Below are 20,867 nucleotides of genomic sequence, written 5' to 3' on the forward strand. Positions count from 1 at the left end.
AATTGGGCAGTATGTCAACATTTCACGATGTTTAACACGACTAATACCGTTTTAAAAGACAGGGTAACTTTGTATAGCAAAAAGTGGTAAAATAATTTTAACTCCAGTAACCGCGAAGTTGTTTTTTCTCACAGAAACTATGGATGATATCAGAAGAGAGGGATTAAATTGATCTGAATTACTGTCCAATTCCAGGACCAAGATTTAAACAGGTGCCCGGCCGTGAGCATAGCCAGGCCGTGAGCATACACCTTGTCCTCCCGCAGCAAGCCCGGTCCTACCGCCGCCTACCTCAGCACCTGGAGCACCAGGGGATTCAGTATCACGCTGTTACATCACCTTGCATCATAATTACAGTTTTGTTGCCAAAGCTTACTCCAAGTCCTGAAAAGTAAACGAAATTACACAGCAATTGTGGATTATGTTTGGCACACTATTATACCTATTTAATGCCCCAAAACCTAGCACTATTCTTAATATTTCGACGCACGTCCACTAGCAGGATAAAAAAAAAATATCTGTACAGCTGTAAAAAAAAAAGAAGACCTACTCTGTACCAAATCGCTATCCCATTTAAAAACGTCATACTGAACTGGGCGAAAATATAAGGTGCTTAATGACAGTGCCTTCCCGGCTTCGCGGAGCCGGAGCTGCTGTGAGGCGCTTCCCCCTGCCTCCTCCTCCACGGCGGCGGCGTCGTCTCCCGGAAGCGGTGCGGCAACCTGCTGCCTCTCGGAGGCTTGTGTTTCCTGTTGACGAGCGGGAAGAGCGAACCTGAACGCTTTGGTTTCATCTGCTGCTGCTGCTGCTCTCCGGTTTCCACTTTTCGCTTTCCGATTGCTGTCTCTTTAAAAGTGCAGAGAGCCGCCTGCAGTTCCGATTCGATCTGCAGCGGTTCAGGGCGCATCGCCTTCTCGGCTAAAGTTTGGAGGGATCTGGGGGTGCGACACGGATGGAGGACCCGGCGGACTCCGGCGGTGGTACCGCAGCTCTTGCGGGCCCCTCTAAGCAGGTGACGGAGATCCGCTGCCCGGCGGGGGCCCGTCCCCTGCGGCTGCTGGAGTGGAAGGTAAAGCCGGGATCGTATGTGAATATCGACTCCGTCCTGGCGCTGTGCGCCCCGCTCCCGGTGGAGAGGGAGGCCGGAGCAGAGCCCCAGGGGCCGCCGACTCGGTCGGCGGAGAAGAAGGTGAAATCGGACCGGGCCGGCGTGGTCAGAGAGCTCTGCTGTCAGCTCGGACAGGTCGTTTCTCCGGGGTAAGTGGTCAGTTGTGGGCTGGGGGGACATGAGGGGGATTACGGGTAGAAAGCGGCGCTCAGTAGTCATGCTTTGCAGAAAATGAGTGTTCGTGCTCGTGTTGCTGTATCGAGGCGCTGCAGGGGTTTAACTAACTGTCCGAAACGGGCAGAACTTTGTAGGAACACACTTGCAAACTGATGTAGTCCGGAGAAAAGTTGCTTAAAGAGAAAGCGGGGTGAGCATCAGATCACGCAACTGCGCGGCTTGTTCTCCTGTACGAGTGTGGACGAAGTGTACGGGGAGCGTTGAGTTAACTGAAAACTTATAACTTCGTGGTCCAAGATTGAAAATAAGAAAAGCTCAAGTTGTCTGCAGCCGCGTCTTGCGTTTCGAAGACAACCCCCTTAACATCTTAGTGCATGAGACGTAGTTAAAGTTAGTGCAGACGGTCTTACAATTGCCTTTTTTATCTAGATGGCGCGTTTTAAATGCCCAGCGAAAGCGCACAGCGCAGTGTTTTCGCCAGGCCTACTGCACAAGACGTGTGTAGCTGCTTGTTGTACGAAAAGGGGGTGTGTTTGTACGCGTGCTCTTAAGGGGTAATGGCACCGTTTATGTTTTTTCCAGCCCAGATTGCCACTCGTGCCGAGTTTTGGAGTGCAACAACGTTTGGGTCTTCCTGAATTGCCACCGACGAGCATTTTGTTTTGCAGGGGACGAGTCGCAATAGCAGCGTCTGTGGAAACTGCTCACGGGGTGGGGGGCAGGGCCGCGTGCTGGAGCTGTCAGCGTCACGTGACTTAGTATTCTGTCAACATTGCCGCGTCGAGCTAAAGCACAGCCGGGCGGTTTGTCATTCACTTAGTTCTTCTGTCAAACTCTGCTGTTACTGTCCTAATCTTAGGTGCTGTTCAGATTGAGATTGTAATGGTTCATTGACGTGCTGTTTTCCAGTGAGTGGTCCCAAACCCTGGTCCTGGGTGCTCCCTGTCTCTCCTGCTTTCATCCCAATTGAGCTGATCTGCTTGTTCTTTTAGACTTGTGTTTACATATTTATGTATTACGTTCTTAGTTACTTAATACACCTGTTGGATGCTCAGCATACAGAACAAAGCCCTTAAGAGTTTGTGCCTTTTTTCTGTCTGAATAGTTCTTCATATGTGATTGATGTTTGATGCACAGACAGTTGGGAGTGACACTGAATCTTTTTTTTTTCTTGTCTGCTGAGGTCCACTTGCTTACGTTCCAGTAGCTGTATCGCCCTGCAACTCACAATTAACGGCCCACTGAAGCTCAGCAGGTCTGAGCCTGGCCGGTACCTGGATGGGAGACCTCCTGGGAAAGCTAAGGTTGCTGCTGGAAGACGTGTTAGTGGGCTCAGTAGGGGACACTCACCCTGCAGTCTGTGTGGCTCTTATTGCCCCAGTATAGTAAAAAAAAAAGGTGCTGTACTTCAGATGAGACATAAAACCAAGGTCCTGACTGTGGTCATTACAAATCCCAGGGTATTTCTTAAAAAGAGTAGGGGTGTTTAACTGGGGTGTCCTGGCCAAATTTCCCATTGGCCTTTACCAGTCATGACCTCCTAATAATCCCCATTTTTGACTCTGTTCTCCTCCCCACTGATAGCTGGTGTGTGGTGAGCGTACTGCCTTACTCTGGCTGCCATTGCATCTGAGTCCCCATTAGCTGTACAGAACTTTGAGTGGAGTCCAGAAAAGCTCTATATAAGTAAGCAGTTATTATTCCAGTCCACACAGCTGAATGGGGGTGATATCTGAACCTCAGAAATTGGTAGAGGTTTTATTTCAGTTGGTACAGTGTTTTGAGACATGAAAGTTTACCTCAACTAGAAGATTGATCAGTCTGTGATTAAGAAGTCAGCTGGAATAAATTAACACTGGTTTATTTACTAGAGATGGTCAGTAAGCAAATGTAGCAGGGAACGTATAAGTTAGGGAGGGGTGTTATGAAGTTAAATTAAAAGTCTGTAAATGGTAATGCTAATATCATGAGAACAGTTATAAATAAGAGATCATCCGGGTACGTTTGGTAATTAGTATCGGCTTCAACAACATGATGGGGCAGCTGATTCCACACTCCCTCCTCTCTTTGTGTAAAGAAGTGCCTCCAGTTCTCAGGTTTAAATGTACTTACACATAGTTTCCACTTCTGTCCTCTGGGTCGTGCTGCTCTGTTGATTCAGAAGCCATCCACTGCATTGACCTGGTCAATGGACAGACAGGTCATTTTCATTTATTATATGTAAATAAAAAGTTAAATATGGGAAGCAGAAGTGTGGCCCAGCAGTGATCCATTGTGTCTGAGTATGGATTTTACTCATCAGGCAGGGGATGAAAAGTTTTCTAATTTCGTGTGGTGTAGCCGAGTGAAAATGTCTGACTGTGATGAACTTGGATTCAGGCAGAGGTGCATTTTGTTGTGTGTTGACTTGAGCTCCCTTTCATGTGCTGTTTCTCATTTGGAAACGAGCCTCTTCAGTTACATATTTGAAAAAATAACATATATCCAAACCAACAGACCAGTTTGGAAGAATATTGATCAGGTTTAATTTCTGTGCTTACATCTTTTTAGGTATTTACCTGTAGTTTTCTCAGCACAAGAAAAAGCTTGAAGAATAAGGTAAAATCATCAGAACCTGAGCATGTTTACAAAGGCACCTCCCAGATTATTTTTCTCTCAGAGCTGACTGAAGGTGGTCTTTCCTGAGATACTTCCCAGAAAAGCATGTGAAACATGAGCTAGCAACTGCTGTGTAACAGTTGCTGTTGTCTGGAGTCTGGAGATGAGGGCGTGACCCCTGTATCAGGAGCTTCTTTGCTGTCCTGTGTGGTGTAATGTTAATTTTCCTCCTCTTCAGAAGGATGGAGTACAAGCAGCAAACTCAGTCTGTGAGTGGTGTACCTGGGGCTTTGACCAGAAACCTTTAGATATCAAGGGGGTTTCCTGAAGTCCTGTACCAGCTAGCTGCTCGGAGATAATCCCAGGTGTCTGGCCTTGAAATGCACTAGCGAAAGCCACATCTGGTTTTCTGCTTTTTTCATGAACCGTTTGTGTACATTTTTCACATGGACTTGTGGACCGGACAGATTCTGAGCTTTATGGAGCTCCATGTGGTTGCCATGGCAATCTCCTAGTCAGCCACAGAGCACTACAAGGGTGTTTCTTTTTTTGTTTGCAGTCCCTAAAACCCATTTAGCACAGGCATTCTCAATGACACCAGTTCAGCCTGCAAATGCCTGTTTGGGTGTTTTTCCTAAATGTGAAACTAAGTTTTTGGTAATACGAGATAGCAGGGACTCAGGGGTCAGGTTTTACCAAGAGTCTGGGGAAAAAGTAAATCTGCTGTCTGTGGGTTTTTTGGCTGGTCTCAGGGCAAGTTTTGAGGAGACTCCTCATCTGTAGCAGGAGTCTCCTGGTCTTGAGGGTATTTAGAATTGAAAGGGGGGGGGGGATGCGCGCGTACCAGGGGAGCCTTTTCTGCCCAAGAAAACAAGACTGAGGAGATGGCGGCCATTCTGTGGGAGTGATGTGCGAGACTGAGCAGCTTGTAGTGCTGTCCTTCTGTCTTGTCGTGTTCAGCAGCTTCAAGCCACAGAAGCACTGAAACCCGTGGGCATCTCGCCTGGTCGTCTTTCATCGTTTGCTCTTGAAGGTTCTTTACATAAATCCGTCCAGGTACTTCAACACCAGGATAGTAAGTGTGCAAAATATGACACATCTTGAACCAGGAGAAAAAAACTTTTGCGGCCAAGACATTGGTAGTCTTAAAAATAAAATAAAATGAGAGTTTAAAATTAAAAGATGCTTTGTCTTGGTGAGGTAAAAAAAGGGCTTCGATTCTCACAGAAATGTATTACCCGCAATTTTCTTCTTAATGTCAGCGTAATAACCTCTGTAATGTCAAATCTTTTGTCGAGAGAGAACCACATCGTGTATGTAAGGTCCATTGCTAATGAAATGTAGGGGAAAAGCAGATTAAACGGAACATGTGGCTTTTCTTTTACACAAACGGTTGTAGAAGCCTGGAACAAGTTACTCAGACAGAACTTTTGGCTTTGTTCAGGAAACAGAAGGATGAGATTCTGAGGTGAATCAGCTTCTAGCCACCTAACAGGCTCTCAACAGGCCAAACAGCCTCCTCTCTTTAGTGAATGTTTTTATGTTCAGACTTAATATTTTGACAATTGCCTTCCCTAATTTCAGCATTCATTAAAATTTACTGTTCTTTCCTGATGAAGACCAATCTTTCAGTTGGAGGCAACGGTTTATTTTCTGCTTGTGGTCTGCTCTGAGGACCCCTTGATTCTTAATCCTGTGAGAATCTGATCTCTTGACACAAATGTCTGTAGGTCTATGAAAAGTCAGAACCTGACCCTGCAAAGAAGCAGAGTTAATATTTCCCAAGGTAACGTCCCTGTTCCGTCACCATGCTGGCTGTGGAGTGAACAGGTATAGTAGTTGCTTGTGCTGATGCGGCCTGCTCTCCTCTCTCTCCAGGGCGATACTGGTGCGCATCGAGGAATGCAGTCACCCCATTGTCATGAAGGGACTGTGTGCGGAGTGCGGCCAGGATCTTACACAGTAGGTGCTCCTAAACACGTCACCTCTGCTCCGCACCGCAGTGCAGCAATGTGGATCTCTCCTGCTCTATACCATATCTGATCTTTGCCCTCAGTACTGAGCTGGTAATCGTGGGCTCATTTTCTCGTGAATTCTCCAGCGCCAACAGGCTCCTGTCACGTGGAGGAATTGGAATTCGGGCACTGTTAGTAAGAGCCTTTTCATGGGAGATTTAAAATTGTCATCTTGGATATGTTGCAATTAGATTGAAAATATGTCTGAGGGTGAATTTTTGTGGCTATGTCATGTTTGTTTTAAACATCATTGCCTTCTGTATAAGAGGGTTTTAGAGGTCTTAGCTGGTGCTGTATAAATAGCTGGGCCTCTGGGACTTTTTGAAGTTGACCTCATATTGGATATTTTCCTGTGGGGCTGTTTTTACCGTTGTGTTGATTGTCATTCCTAGTTCCTAGTTCAACTGATGGGAACAAGTGGAAAAGATTAGGCTGATAATTATGGCCAGTTTAGATGGCAAAAGTTACTTTTATTTATTTAAAGAAAGAGATGGAATCTAACTGGAATACACTACTAACAATGACCGAACACTCAGAGCTTTTTTAATACAGCTAAGAATGTACTTTGATGAGACAGTTAAATACTGTTATGACCATTTATGCACCCTTTGTGTCTTTTAATTCATCTGTTAAAGATAAAGTAACTTTATCATGGGATAAAGGAATGGGATTTGGAGTTGTAAGACAATTCAATCTGCCAAACACTGTGATATGGCAAGAGCTAATTAATATTCATCTGAGCTCTTCAAAATGCAGTTGGTCTCACTGAGGACAAAGGACATTGAATCACACTTATTTCACATTTCACAGGGAATTTCACAAAATGAAAAGACAACCCTATTCAAGAGCCACAAAAGATCTCGTAAAGATCTTTGTCCGATATGGAGGAAATGATGCCTAGATGAATTAGTAAGGGGTCTGAATCACGTTTCTTGATGAACATTAGCCACTTTTATTTTTTACTGTTAACTTGAGGATAGAGAGTAGTAGTCATACCAAACAAAATTGGTTTATTTCTTTAAATAATTCAACCAGGGATTGTGGGGAAGATATGTTTTGGAAACAACATACAACACCCCAGTAGATGTGCTCAATCAGTATCTATGTTCTGCAAATAAAAATGAAATAACTCACTTTCTATACTCAGAAAAACAAAAAGAGTTTTTCTTAAACTACCCCTTATGTAATTTAATAAAAACTCACACACCACTGATGAGCTGCTGAAGAAGGAAATGGGTTGGTCTGCTATCACACTGGTGAGATGGCGTCTTAATCAATTTGCTTCGATTCCCCTGTATGTGGATTGTATGTGCTGTGTGAATGAGGTGAGGAAGTAAAGTTGAATGAAGAGTGTCTGCACTAGACAAATCCGAGGTCCTAGATTTGAGGCCTAAAATATTTACTGGAGCTATTTCTTCCAAATGTAAATGTGAAGGCCGTTTGTGAAGAAGTTTTTTATATCTAATGAAATGGGAGGCAAATGAGAACACGATGATGGTGTGAATCGGTAGGTGTTTTATTTGTTGACCAAACTCCCTTGCGTTCTCCGTAGGCTAGAAAGCAAAAATGGGAAACAGCAGGCGCCCATATCCACAGCCAGGGTGTCGATGGTCCACAGTGTTCCAGAGCTCATGGTCAGCTCGGAGGTGAGTTCTTTGGCAGGGAGGGGCCGAGCCTTCGACCACGTCACTCTCCAGGGTGCGGGTCGTGGAAGGAAAAACCCACACGAGAGACCCGGAAGGAGAGGACGCCTTTAGGCCCGTCTTGCTCATTGGGCTTCTGGTCGAGAATTGATCTGAGGATCTCCCCTTGCAGGAAAGAGTTTGAAGGGTCTTGGGGTCTTCACGTCGTCAGCTTGGTTGGGTTGCTGGATCCAGACTCCCAGCACCTCTTGATTTGAGAAGTGCCTCCTGTTAAATGCTCTTGGTCTTCCATTTCATTTGATCTGATCTCTGTTTCCTTGAGGGTTAAAGTCAGTCCAATGGAATTCTTTATCACTACCTTTCAGGACATTGAAAGCCATCAGCCCTGAGATATTTGTTCAAGATGAAAGAGATTCAGGTCCTTAAACCTACATGGCTTCCAGGTGTGGTTCCCCAGAACTTCACCTGTGGCTTTCTTGTGAATAATGTAATGAGTGTAACCTGCAATGGTGGCAGCATGGTGTCTTGGAATTACTCTCTGCTGCCACACAATTCTCAGGTCCTGGCTAGGAAAACATTCTGTATGGACTTTGCACGTTTACCCTGCGGTCGTGTGGGTGTTCTCAGAGTGCTCAGTTTTCACCTCACGGTCCAGAGCTGTGCCGTCTAGGTTAATTGGTCCCCTCCAGGGTGCAGCCTGCCTTGTCTGCTGGTTTGGGCTCCGGTTCACCAGAACCCTGTACTGGACCAAGCGGCTGTTAAAAATGGATAAATTGATGACCTCGGGTGTCTCGTATAGCCCTAAATTGTCAAAACAGATGAATCCAGTTTACATCGGATCCCAGGGACTGCTTGAGATCTGCACTGCATTTTGATCTACGGCACGTTCATGTTAACCAGACAGCTGGATACCAGTAGATTCTTTTCTTCTCCTTCGGGGGACAATATTTGAGGCGAGTTTTATTGGTAGGAAATAAAACCAAAATAAAAAAGCTCTTGCTCATGGACCCGTCGCGTCCTCGTGTCCCGAGGGGCCTCCCTGGAATCGCGGGGTCTCGCGACTGCTGTGCGGCCGTGTGATTAAGAGCCTCTTTCCCTGCAGCAAGCGGAACAGCTGGGGCGCGAGGACCAGCAGCGCCTACACCGCAACAAGAAGCTGGTGCTGATGGTGGACCTGGACCAGACTCTTATCCACACCACGGAGCAGAACTGCCAGCGCATGTCCAATAAGGTAACCAGTGCGCCTGGGGAGGCCGTCTGGGATGATTAACTGACAACCCACTGAAGCTCAGCAGGTGTGAGCCTGGTCAGTACCTGGATGGAAAAAACTTGGGTTGCCTCTGGAAGAGGTGTTAGTGGGGCCAGCAGGGGGCGCTCACCCTGTGGTCTCTCTGGTATTAAGGCCCCAGTATAGCGACAGGGACATTGTACTGCAAAAAGGCACCGTCCTTTGGGGGAGACGTAAAACCCCAGTCCTGACTCTCTGTGGTCATTAAAAACCCCAGAGCGTTTCTTGAAAAGAGTAGGAGTGTTACCCCAGTGTCCTGTCCAAATTTCCCATTGGCCTTTACCAATCATGGCCTCCTAATAATCCCCATCTATGAATTGGTTTCATCACTCACCTCTCCTCCCCACTGATAGCTGATGTGTGGTTAGTGTTCTGGCGCACTATGGCTGCCGTCACATCATCAAGGTGGGGCTGCACATTGGTGGTGGTGGAGGGGAGTCCCCGTTACCTGTAAAGCGCTTTGAGTGGAGTGTCCAGAAAAGCGCTATATAAGTGTAAGGAATTATTAATTATGCTTTCCTGGAGACAGGTTCTGGTTTTAGGGACCTCGTGTGTGGCTCAGACAGTAAAAGTGCTCACCTGAGTGTAGTCTGAGCTCACTGTGGCTGCGGGTTCGAGCTGGGGGTCAGGTGAGCACTGTGGTGCACCGTGGACAGGGCAAGAGTAATAACGTGGGCAGTGGTCACTGAGGACGGCCAGGCTCTGCCCGGGGGAATGTGGTGTGATGGTGCTAGGTGGCTCAGCCTGTGGCCCGGTGATCTCGAGAGCGTGTTCGTGCAGTGGGTGCAGCTTTTCAGTAATCGTCATGGTAAGGTTTTCACAGCAAACATCCTCCTAGGAGCTTACAAGTCATAAGCAGAGGTTTGTTTCTCTTTTTGAGGTGTCGAAACTTCTATAAGCCAAATAGGTGCTTCGAGGAAAGCATTAATAGTGGGTTTTCAGCCAGCAGGTAATTTTCTGGAAGCCGTCCTACATCACCAGTGAGAGGTTTGTCCTCCTCTTTAAAAGCAACAGAGGCTTGCAATTTAGAACGTTGCTGTCGGAAGATAATCTCTGCTGGTAAGGGGTTGCAGTGAAATGCATTTCGATGGATTTGTCGCATTTCTTTTGGCCCCAGTACCGGTCTCTTAACAGACGTTGACCGAGATGGTGTTTGGACTTGGGCACGGAGTTTTCCCTGTGGGAATGGCTTAAAACGAATAGAAGGAATGATGCTGTAGGGTTGGAAATTGCGTTATTCGTTTCAGAGGACGGGAAACCCGACAACTACAGTTTGAGCCACCCACACAGAAGCCTCTCTGTGGAAATGGAAATCCAAAATGTAAAATAAGTGGGTGTGGAGCTCCATCCGCTCCAGGCTGCGAGGGTGTTCTCTATTCCCCTGCGCTCTTGTTTGCGGTCTGTGGCGAGCCTCCGCACAGCTCTTCTCTGGTTTAAAGGGCCGTTCCTCTCCACAGGGAATCTTCCACTTCCAGCTGGGCCGCGGGGAGCCCATGCTGCACACCCGGCTGCGCCCGCACTGCAAGGACTTCCTGGAGAAGATCGCCAGGCTCTACGAGCTGCACGTCTTCACCTTCGGGAGCCGGCTCTACGCGCACACCATAGCAGGTACGGGACGAGACCTGGCTCGCGCGGGGAAGGGCAGGGCAGTGTGGTGACACCTCTGTTAAAAAAAAGAGTATTAAAACTGAGTATTTTTTTGGTTATACGCACCCCTTGTGGCTTGCCAGTCCTCTTTTTTCACATCTAAACTCGCAGCTCTGAGCCCTGGATGGCACACGGGGGGAAAAAAAAGGAAGTGTGGACAGACTTGGGGTGTTTCTCAAAAACGATAGCGGTGTTACACTGGCATCACAGCCAAATTTCCCCCTGGCCTTTACCCATCATGGCCTCCTATAATCCCCATCTCTGAACTGGCTTCATCACTCTGTTCTCCCCACTGAGAGCTGGTGTGTGGTGAGTGTACTGGCGCACTTTGGCTGCCGTTACATCACTCAGGTGGGGGCTGCACATTGGTGGTGGTAGTGGGATTCCCCATTACCTGTAAAGCACTTTGAGTGGAGTGTCCAGAAAAGCGTTACATAAGTGTACGAAATAATAATAATAATAATTATTATTATTATTATTATTATTATTATTATTATTATTATTATTACTACTCCCACTTGTGAGTAGGTTCAGTGCCAGTGGGAGGAGAGGTGCATCCCAGGCTGTGACCTCCCCAAGCCTGCAGGTGCCCACAAGCCCGCAGGGGTTGCTGTGCCACCCTGCCCTCGGCTGTGCTCAGCCAACTGTGTCTCGCTGCTTGTGAAACCTGACATGACCCAGGCTCGAACCCGTGATCCCAGAGCTCAGCCTGTGATCACCTTTACCGGGTGAGCTCCTCCAGAGGCAGCATTTTTAAAGGTAGTAGTAGATTTTTTTGCAGCACAACAACAAATGCAGAAGTTGTGGTTTGGATGATATTCTCTTAAATTGCTGAAAATTAGGGTCATGTTTTTTCTGTCGATTTTGTTGGAGAACTTCAGGAATACTGGAAAAAATTAACTTGCTTTTTCCACCAAACAATATATATGGTAATATATAATGCACAATGTACAGAATGTTTCCCAGGGAATAGCTTCTAAGCCTTGAAAATTTCATCTAACATCTTGGCATTTAATTTGCTTGAAAGGCATCAGGTGGTTAAGAGAATAAATGTGAATTGTGCAGACTCTTGTGTACCCTGTGCTTCCTCGCTGTTGTCAGCTCACAGCATTGTAACGTGGGTAATTTAGTTTTCAAGTACCATTCCTTTCCTTTAAAACAGACCTAATTAAACCTAATTAGTTAAGAGAGCCTTTGGAGATGTTCATCATACGCATGTTTTAGTCCTCCGCCGGCCTCTTCTAATTGTCTTCTGAATGTCAGCAGGTGAGAAATGCGTTTTGTTCTGTTTTGTTTTTTTTGTGTGTGTGTGCGCTGTGCAGCTGTTAACTGTTTCTGATTGTATAAGGAAATGGGGTGTTCGTTCAATTCAGGATTACCCTGAAATGGCCACTGGGTGGCAGCACTTACCTGCAAAATGTGAAATTGACTTACTGTGCCACAGTACCTTTCCTTCACGCTGCATGAGCCTGTGTATGAAAGAGATTGTCAGAGCACAGTCTGCGGAAACCGCAGTAAAAATGTTACGTTTGAGGCTGGAATCCATACTTTAAGATCAATGTGTTCCTTTTAGCATCTGGATTCTGTTTGAGGCAGGGAGACGTAAAACAAATCAACCCTGTGCTGATTTGCTCCGACAGATTTGCTTGGTACACGTTTCTGGGAGCTGCAGGTACTTTCTTAGTGCTAGAGGCAAGACGTAATGTTGTGAAGGGGTCCTGAAAGAGTTCCCTACATGCCTCATGAAGGGTGAGATTAATCGGAGATTCAGGATAATCCTTCTTTTAATCTCATATGTATTGCAAGTATGATGTATTTTTTGTTGATCATCATCTCAGATCTTTAAATGTGAGGATTTGACAAAGAAGCCCACTTTTTGTTCTAACAGTCAGGAACGTTCCATCTTTTTTTTTGGGTGAAAATCATAGACTCAAACTGTACGTATTGAGGGGTTAACCTTAATACAATAGCCTTGTACACAAAAGGAAACAATGTGGAAGTGTATTTTACATGGAGAGCAGGAGAAGCTTCTTTACAAAAAGAGCTGTGGAGGTCTTGAACAAGGTGCTCTGTCCTGTTGTTGAAGCCAAATCCCTGATTTAAATAAATAAAAGGACGCCATTCAGCCCCCTAGCTCATTTGGTAATTAGTAGCTAATTTGATCCAAGGTCCTCATCCATCTGTTTCTTGAAAGAAGCCAGGGTATCAGATATATAATTGCCATTGGTTTTGACTTAAAGTTTGCTTGTTGCACTGAACATCCAGTGCAACAGCCAACATTCCCTGATGGATCACACTTTAGGTAAGCTTTCATGTTTCCCATTCCCAGTGTAGTTCAGATATCTGGATAAGTCAGACGGCAGACATCGCTAGTTCTAGCACCTGAGGAGGAAACAAAATGGTGTAAATTGGTACCTCCCATTAAATTTGTGTTAACAGCAACATTCCAGTGGTTTCCTGCCATGAAAACATGTCTGAGATTGATTTAAGTGAAACAGGTGAGTTATCTGAAAGGATTAAAGTAGATGGAATTACTGGGTTTTGTTGGTCATTGTGCTAAGCAATGATGTAGTTTCTGACAAAAAAAGTGAAAACCGAGTTTTCACAATCTCGCAGTTGAGGTTGAAGAGAGGCTTTCCTTCTCCGTTTTAAAACGATTGCATCTCGGGGACATTTTGGAATGTGATGTGATGCATTGTGGTGGCATCAGTTCAAAATTCAGAGTGTCACATATCTTGTACTCCTCTAATACAGTCTAATCCTGATATGATACATGATTTCTTTTCTTCCTCGATGTGTTAATGAGAGCTGAGAGAATGTCTTATCCCTGCCTCAGTAGAGTATAAAGCCGCAAGCGGTAGCGTCTTGGCTGGAGTTTCTCTTTTCCCGCAAGGTTGGATGAATTGATTTTCAAATAATGTGAATAAAAATGAAACTACAGAATCTGAAATTGTCAGAAACAGGGGAATTATGCAAAGGGTGAAAATAATGCTGAACCACTGAGTTGTTACTGTTTTATCACTTCAGAAGACAAGATGGAAATATTTAGCTTCTAGGGTGCTCTGGGCTCTATATTTTGTAATGCAATGGAAAAATGTGTGTGAAGGGGTGGGGGGATTTGGGAAGCAATATTGAAGTTCAGAAATTGCAATCTTGAGCCACGCAGGGCTTTGTAAATTTTAGCGGAAGATCTGCATTTATTGCTGTGTTCCAAGAGCATCAGTAGTTTACTACTATCCTGCCCCTTTCAGCTGCTGTGTCATGGTAGCTGCACAATTGGTGCCCATACCAGCAGGACCACGGTGGACACCCACGGGGAGACTGCAGTGGACACACCGTGCACATCGTACACAAATGTGTCCCCATGTTGTATACAACACACAGCACCGCTGTGTCCCTCTGTGCGCCACTGACTGCTGTGAGCGGTTGTCATGGTTATGAAAGACAGCAGACAAAACTGGGAAAAAAATCAATCGCCTGATCAACAACAACAAAAAAAGATAAAAATCATCAATTCCACATTGGGGTAAGAGAGGTTGAAGGATAATTACAATTTCTGAACTTAACATAAACAGACAGTGCAATCCAGACATGGAAGTATTGATAAATTAGCCTCCCCTCCCCAGGATTCAGAAGACCTCAAAGATTTATTATTGCTGTGTCTTTCTGGAAGTTTCTTTTTTTTTTCTGTTGCTTTGATTCTTTCTTACTTTGTTAATGACTTGGAGAAACTTCTGTCGATGGGCACAATACAATGCAACCTGTATGTAAAATTGGTCTGAACTAAAAAGTGAAAGTACAGTTAATCTAAAATACTGTTGAAAATCATTTGAAAAGGTTGTAAACAATGTGAAAATAAACTTAGCTGGGTTATGATTTCACTAGGATTGGAGTAACAGATGACTGACTTCTGGTAATTTCCTCCTTGTTAATTAAGCACATTTCTCATTTTGTTTGGGTTTATTGTAAAATTTTTGCTTTTGATGAGACTTGGAGATATTGCTATTTATGGACACAATACGATCGATGCGCGCACTATTGGTCTGCAAAGAAAAAAGTAAATATACATCTAAAATACCATTAATTTTCTCCTTTTAAGATGCTGTAAAAACTATTAATTTCATCGAAAATTAATTTAAGTGAAAATCTTGCCCTAATCTAGAGTTTATTTGGTTAATAATTTTCTACTGGTATCGGCGTACCAGTTACTACACAAGTCGGATTACATTTGGAATACTGGTTTTGTTTTCTCCTGTTGATATATTTCTCAAGATGCAGTTTGTTTAAATTGTAACTTTTGACATGAGATGGAGTTAACCCAGGTCTTATTCACATAATAAATTCCCAGGTTGGGGTTTCCAGTAAGCATCAGAGTAACAAATGCTACTATATCTTTCTTGACAATGACAAATATTACTACTCTAGTTCTAAAAATGCTCCTAAAATTTGTTAAAACTGTTTAAAAACTCTGCAGGTCCGTTCCACATTTGTGCACTTTTTTTTAAAAGAAATAATGAGGCTGCTTTAAGATACATGAAAACTCTTGCAGATTGTAACAATGCTAAATCCCCCCAGTTATGAAACACCTGTTATTTGTGACTGCATATTTGATCCTTTAAAGATTACTCAGTTAAAAGATTTTTTTTTTTCCAGGTGACTTTTTCCCCAAGAAACATGGAAAATGGGGGTGTGTGAATCGCAGGCTGAATTATTTTGCTTTTTTTCCAAATATAAAAATTGAGCAACAACAAACATTTCTTAATCCTCAGATCAGGTGATATGCTCTCACGTCGCGGAGTATTAGGAACCCTCATCCGAACGACGTGCTGGACCTGTGCTCAGGCAGCAGGGGCGCCATGGGCAGGACGAAGTGTGTGTTCCACATGTTTCAAACACTCGCAGTGGGCTCCCCTGTCCAAGAAGCGGGATGAGGGCAGTGCTTTGTGGGTGAGAAGAGCGAGACTCTGTGCTCCACGGAGTGTAGGATTTTTATTTGGTTTTCAAGGTTGCAAAACAAAAAATCTTGACCTGGAGTTACAGTAGGCTATCTAGGAAGAATGTTTTTCGCGTTTTCCTTGACTCCAAAATACTTCCATGTGAAGTAACGGTATAAACCAACCAAAAGATTGTTTTTACTTGTTTTTTTTTTCTTTAAGGATTTCTGGATCCGGAAAAGAAACTCTTCTCCCATCGGATTTTGTCGAGAGATGAATGCATTGATCCCTTCTCCAAAACAGGGAACCTAAGGTAGGGTTTTTGTTTTGAGTTACGCTGGACCGAGCCTGGATGTGAGTAACTGCAGGCTGTGCTGTAATCCTGTGCTTTGACTGCACTTTTAAATATATATATATACACATCTTGAGTGCTGATGTTACTACTGATGTACATGCCTTAAAACAGAATTTAACAACAACATACTGTACACAGGCAGTGTAGCCTGTCCTTTCCACGGTATTACTTCCAGGTTAGTAACTGTTAAATATGGCAGCCATTGTACATGTAAACGTGTATCCATTTCTGAATATGCTTGAGTTCTGGACATTTATACACTGGGTCTTCCCACACAAGCTGTACATCTGTGATGCCTGCTTTGCACCAGGACACTTCTGCTGTTCTGTTGGAATCTGTCCCATTTGTCTCGTACAGTTTGGGCAAGCATGTGCCTGTTCACACAATATTGCATGTAGTCCCAGCTTATGTTCAGTGGGGCTCTGGCCTGTCGAGTAGGGCATCCACAGCTCAAGCCGGAAGAAAGCCATCCTTACATGAGCTTTGTGAGGACACGGCTTTGCCCTGCTGGCGTGTTGTCATGGCAGGATGAGCTCTCAGGAAGTGTGGCACAGGCAGTGAGGTCCCAGGACTTGATCACTGTAGCACCGTTCAGCCAGTTCGCCAACTCGATGCTCCCTGTCAACTGGTCAGTTGTGCACAACAGTCACACCCGCTGGGGCTGGTGTCCACCTTGATCTTTAAAACAGACCAAAATGCAGAAACCCGTAGCTCGACACCAAAAGGAGTTAGTTGTAGGTGTTTTCAGTAAAAAACAAAAAGTAAAAGAAGGACATTAGGGTTATCTAATGAAATAATGTTTTGCGATGTGGCATTTATTAGAAGAAATATTACTGTTGACTTTAAACCATCAGCAAAAATGAAGCATTTTAACTGTATTTTGCTAAGATTTGTACATGGACACAGTATTTGAGGGGAAAAACTAAACCAAGGACGTCCTCACTGCTAATCGACTAGCAAATTGTGATTTCTGCAGCCTAAATCAACAAATCATAATTAGTGGTTTACTTTTGTAGCGATTTATACAGCTGTTTTTTCTTTTACTGGATCAATGCAGATGGAAGTACCTTGTTCAAGGGTACAACAGCAATGTCTTACTTGGGAATTGAACCCATGACCTTCCAGTTAAGTCTAGAATGCTAACCACTGCTCCACACCTCTTAATGATTCAGTTCTTTCACTGATCGTCCTGCCAAAACAGCTTTAAACTGCCTTCACAAATGATGATATTACAGTTATTCACGGCTATGTCTTTAAAAGATTAGGAGTACTGTAATTAGAAACTCAGTTTGCTGTATTCATGCATTACGAACAGTTGTATTCTTGTACTGTATTAGTTTTGTTTAATACTTCTTGTGGGAAGAATAGTAAGTTGGACAGTTAAACAGGATTCACTGTTCTTGGACTGCCAGGCTCTCATTAGGAAAGATTAATGGATGTTTCTTTGAAGGTCTAGTTGCTGAAGTAAATACATGTCAGGGCTGTACAATATACAAATGGATTTAATTACCTCAAATTATAGTATTTATTTAATGAAAATTGAGCACATTCATTTTGAGGATTTATATTTTTTCAGCACAGTTGGTTAGAAAATAACTAATATATATTAACTGATATAGATAAATGATCTTTTGAATGGCTGTTTCTTGCCAGATAATACATTCTTTCTTGCCTTTTGTAAAGGAAAAACTGTCCCAGTGAAACTGACATTTTGCACTTGGCTTTTAAGTAACTCTTTTCTTATTTATCTGGTGTTTGAGCTTTTCTTAGTTTGCATTGCTGCTTGCGATAAAAGATGGTCTGCTTTGCCTTTATAAACGCTTTGCTGATTTTTAAAACTTGGCATGTAAGGAAGGAATATCTTCTTCTGTGTCTCTTCCAGTACAGTTATTCTGTGTTTCTGTGACACAGGTGATGAGCATGTAACATCACTGGATTTTTTTAATCCCTTTGACCTGACACCTTATCTGAATGTTAACTATATCTGTACTGAAATTTTGTTTCTTCCAAAAGTCAGACTAAATATCTGTATTGTAATCTAATTACGCAGCAAGTAGAAACTCCCCTGTGTTTTATGAGAGAATGAGGAGCAATGGAGCAAGCAGTGCTTCCCTGAAAGTGTTTTTTCAGCTAATTGTGCTTTGTGTAGGCTTGAAAATGTATCTCTATCAGTGATGGAGCAGAATCCCCAGAAGATCACACAGTCTCTGTTATCGGCTGTAGTTAGGCTTGTTACCTGAAGGGTTAGGCAGTCCTCATGCTGTTACATGCCATGTCAATAGATAGTGGATGAGTGGCTCAGCATGGAAAGGTCTAATCCAGGTGTCATAGGTTCGAGTGTGGGTCTGCTAATTAGCAGACTGTTCCTAGATTCCTGTAGTGACAGTATACAATTGTCTGAGCAACTGCAGGGTGGGAAGTGTAGGACAGGGAGGGCTCTCTGTGACAGCAGCAGCTCCTGCAGCCTCCCGGGACCTTAAAGGTTTGCTGTGCGGTCAGTGAGGGAAAGCAGCTCTCCTCCGAATGGCACTGATCCTCTGATATGGATCAGTGCTGTTGGTGAGGGACAGTCCTCTCTTCCAATCTGGATTGATTCTCCTTTATGGGGTGGTGCTATTGGTGAATGATGCAACTCTCCTCCAATCGACACTGATCCTCCAGTACAAGGCGGTGCTGTTGGTGAGGGACACGACTCTCCTCCAATCAGGGCAGGACCTCCAATATGAGGTGGAGCTGTTGGTGAGGGACATAACTCTCCTCCAATCAGAACTGATCCTCCAGTAAGAGGCAGTGCTGTTGGTGAGGGATGTACATCTCCAGTCAGTACTGATCCTTCGGTTTGTGAGGTGGTTGGGTTGGACTGCTTACTCTTTCTCCACTTTATGTGGTTGGAGGGTCTGCCATGAAAAATCACAAGGGTCGATTCCAGAATCGGGGGGGATTACACAAAAAAATAAATCAATTCAATTTTTTTCTTGAATTTCATCAATAATCCTCCCTTTAAAAAAATGCTAGTGATCCCTGTGAGAATTAATTAAATAGACCGGATGTGCTATCTTAGAAATTTAATTGGTATAGGTGTTAGATTTAACAGCTGTTACAAAAATTATGGGTGGATGGATGGAGGTTGTTGTTTTTATGTAGGTTTATTTAAATATTCTAAATAAGTTACAGTTTTTAGGTGGTGGATAGTATGTGGGGTTTTTGTGTCAGCTGCGGAATGGGGCAGATTTATTGTTGACTTATTAAGACTTCTGTACTAACAAGCTGGGATTACATTTCAGCTTTACTTCGGACCCTCAAGACAACAAAGGCACAGGATAGTGACTATGTACAGCAATGTTCTTGGGAAAATTAGGTGAGGGAAGAAAAACGTACTTGAAAGTAAGTACTAACTTAAAAACTGTCTTATTGTATTACAACGTGGCAGAGAGAAATACTTGCAGATCCCGTGCTTAAATGCAAGGAATTGCAACACCTGAATAATTAAACATCAAATCATTTATTAATTAATGCTTAAAAATTTGAACGCTTCCTGAATATGGATGTTGTTGTTACAGCAGTAATTACTCAGAGTTTGACCAATATGCTTTAAATTCCATTCCGTAAAAAAAACTCATCAGTGAAGAAAATATAATGGATAACACTGACGGTAGAACACGGTTTTCTTGTCGTGTGGAATCTTGTCAGTCTGATATTTTTATCTCGGCGTCCGCCGTTGTGCAGCTGTGAATGTGATTCTAGATATTGTCACAGCCGAACATTTTAATTAATTTCCAAAACTGGTCATGGTGGAGACTCAGCCTTTGATGTATCAGAAGCAGTGGCAACTGTATTTCATTAGATCTGACCTGTCGACGTAAAGAGAAATAGTGGAAAAACATCCTCCAAAAGCAAACGTCTGCGCTTGTCCTTTCGTCTGCAGAATGACGAAACCTCAAATGTGCTTCCAGTGCATTTAGGGCCTGAAAACGGAGTTTAAATGAATCGCGTTATGAGGTTAATGAAGTGTTGGTGAATGAAGACCAACTGGTGTGGACGTTCCCAGGAGCAGGAATGGGTACCCCTGACCAGGTCACACTCGAGTAGACGTCCCTGTGCAGATAAGTACAATATATATCTACAAAGGAACAAGTAATAGGTTTATTCCATGCTGGAAAAAAAAGAAGAAAGAGAACACAACGTTTCGGCCATGGAGCCTTGAAGAAAGCTCCACGGCCGAAACGTTGTGTTCTCTTTCTTCTTTTTTTTCAGCATGGAATAAACCTATTACTTGTTCCTTTGCAGCCTACGCATGCTGACGCAGCTACCCACCAATATATATCTAGACAGGAATAAGAACAGTGGTGTCAACTCACTTAAAAAATCTTCCTTTTTAGTAACTCTTGCATGATTTAGGGGGTTATATTGAATACCCAGTGGTCAGATGAAAACCTATCCTGTCCTGCCCAGACAGGAAAGATAATTCTTTCAAAGCTTCAAATTAAGCTTTTACACTGATATGCTCAGAGCTAAAAGAATAAACCATCAAAATGCGTTTTTTTTAGCATCCAATTTTCCACACTCTCTTTAGAAAGACTTTCTTTCTTTGTTGTTGACATGCTGTCCCAGACATGTTGTTGAGGCTGATGCCCTGGTTTATTTCAAGAAACAGCTGGATGAGATCCTTGGAATTAACCGCTAGCTATCCAACATGCTGGATGATCTGAATGATGATATGAATTCCTTACAGTTAAGTAGAATTTTTCTGGACGTTCCCTCAAAGCGCTCTACAGGTAATGGGGACTCCCCTCCACCACCACCAATGTGTAACCCCCACCTGGATGATGCAACGGCAGCCAGAAAGCTCACCACACATCAGCTATAAGTGGGGAGGAGAACAGAGTCATGAAGCCAGTTCAGAGATGAGATTATTAGAGAGCCATGATTGGTAAAGGCATGTAGGAAATTTTGGCCAGGACACTGGGGTAACACCCCTAATTTTTTTGAGAAATGCCCTGGGGTTTTTAATGACCTCTGAGAGTCAGGACCTCCGTTTTACATGTAAATTTTACATTTACATCTCTTATGACGGCAACTAAGAGATCTTCTCCTGGCTATGA

General features: G+C 43.8%; 1 protein-coding gene across 4 annotated transcripts in view; it reads left to right on the forward strand.

Moving 5' to 3' along the window:
- Positions 1 to 443: 443 nt before the first annotated feature.
- ctdp1 (CTD (carboxy-terminal domain, RNA polymerase II, polypeptide A) phosphatase, subunit 1) overlaps positions 444 to 20,867 on the forward strand; it is a 130,654-nt gene continuing 110,230 nt past the window's right edge. The window contains exons 1-6 of one of the 4 annotated variants that reach the window (XM_088601149.1): positions 444 to 1,257; positions 5,762 to 5,845; positions 7,451 to 7,544; positions 8,644 to 8,772; positions 10,287 to 10,437; positions 15,633 to 15,723. In XM_088601149.1, the coding sequence (XP_088457275.1) occupies positions 953 to 1,257; positions 5,762 to 5,845; positions 7,451 to 7,544; positions 8,644 to 8,772; positions 10,287 to 10,437; positions 15,633 to 15,723 (854 nt within the window). In that variant the 5' untranslated portion in view covers positions 444 to 952. The remainder of the gene's footprint in view (positions 1,258 to 5,761; positions 5,846 to 7,450; positions 7,545 to 8,643; positions 8,773 to 10,286; positions 10,438 to 15,632; positions 15,724 to 20,867) is intronic. The other 3 variants (XM_088601146.1, XM_088601145.1, XM_088601148.1) reach the window with 3 other exon arrangements.

Source organism: Lepisosteus platostomus, chromosome 12 (assembly GCF_059453375.1).
Source record: "Lepisosteus platostomus isolate fLepPlt1 chromosome 12, fLepPlt1.hap1, whole genome shotgun sequence".
NCBI classification, from domain to species: Eukaryota; Metazoa; Chordata; class Actinopteri; order Semionotiformes; family Lepisosteidae; genus Lepisosteus; species Lepisosteus platostomus.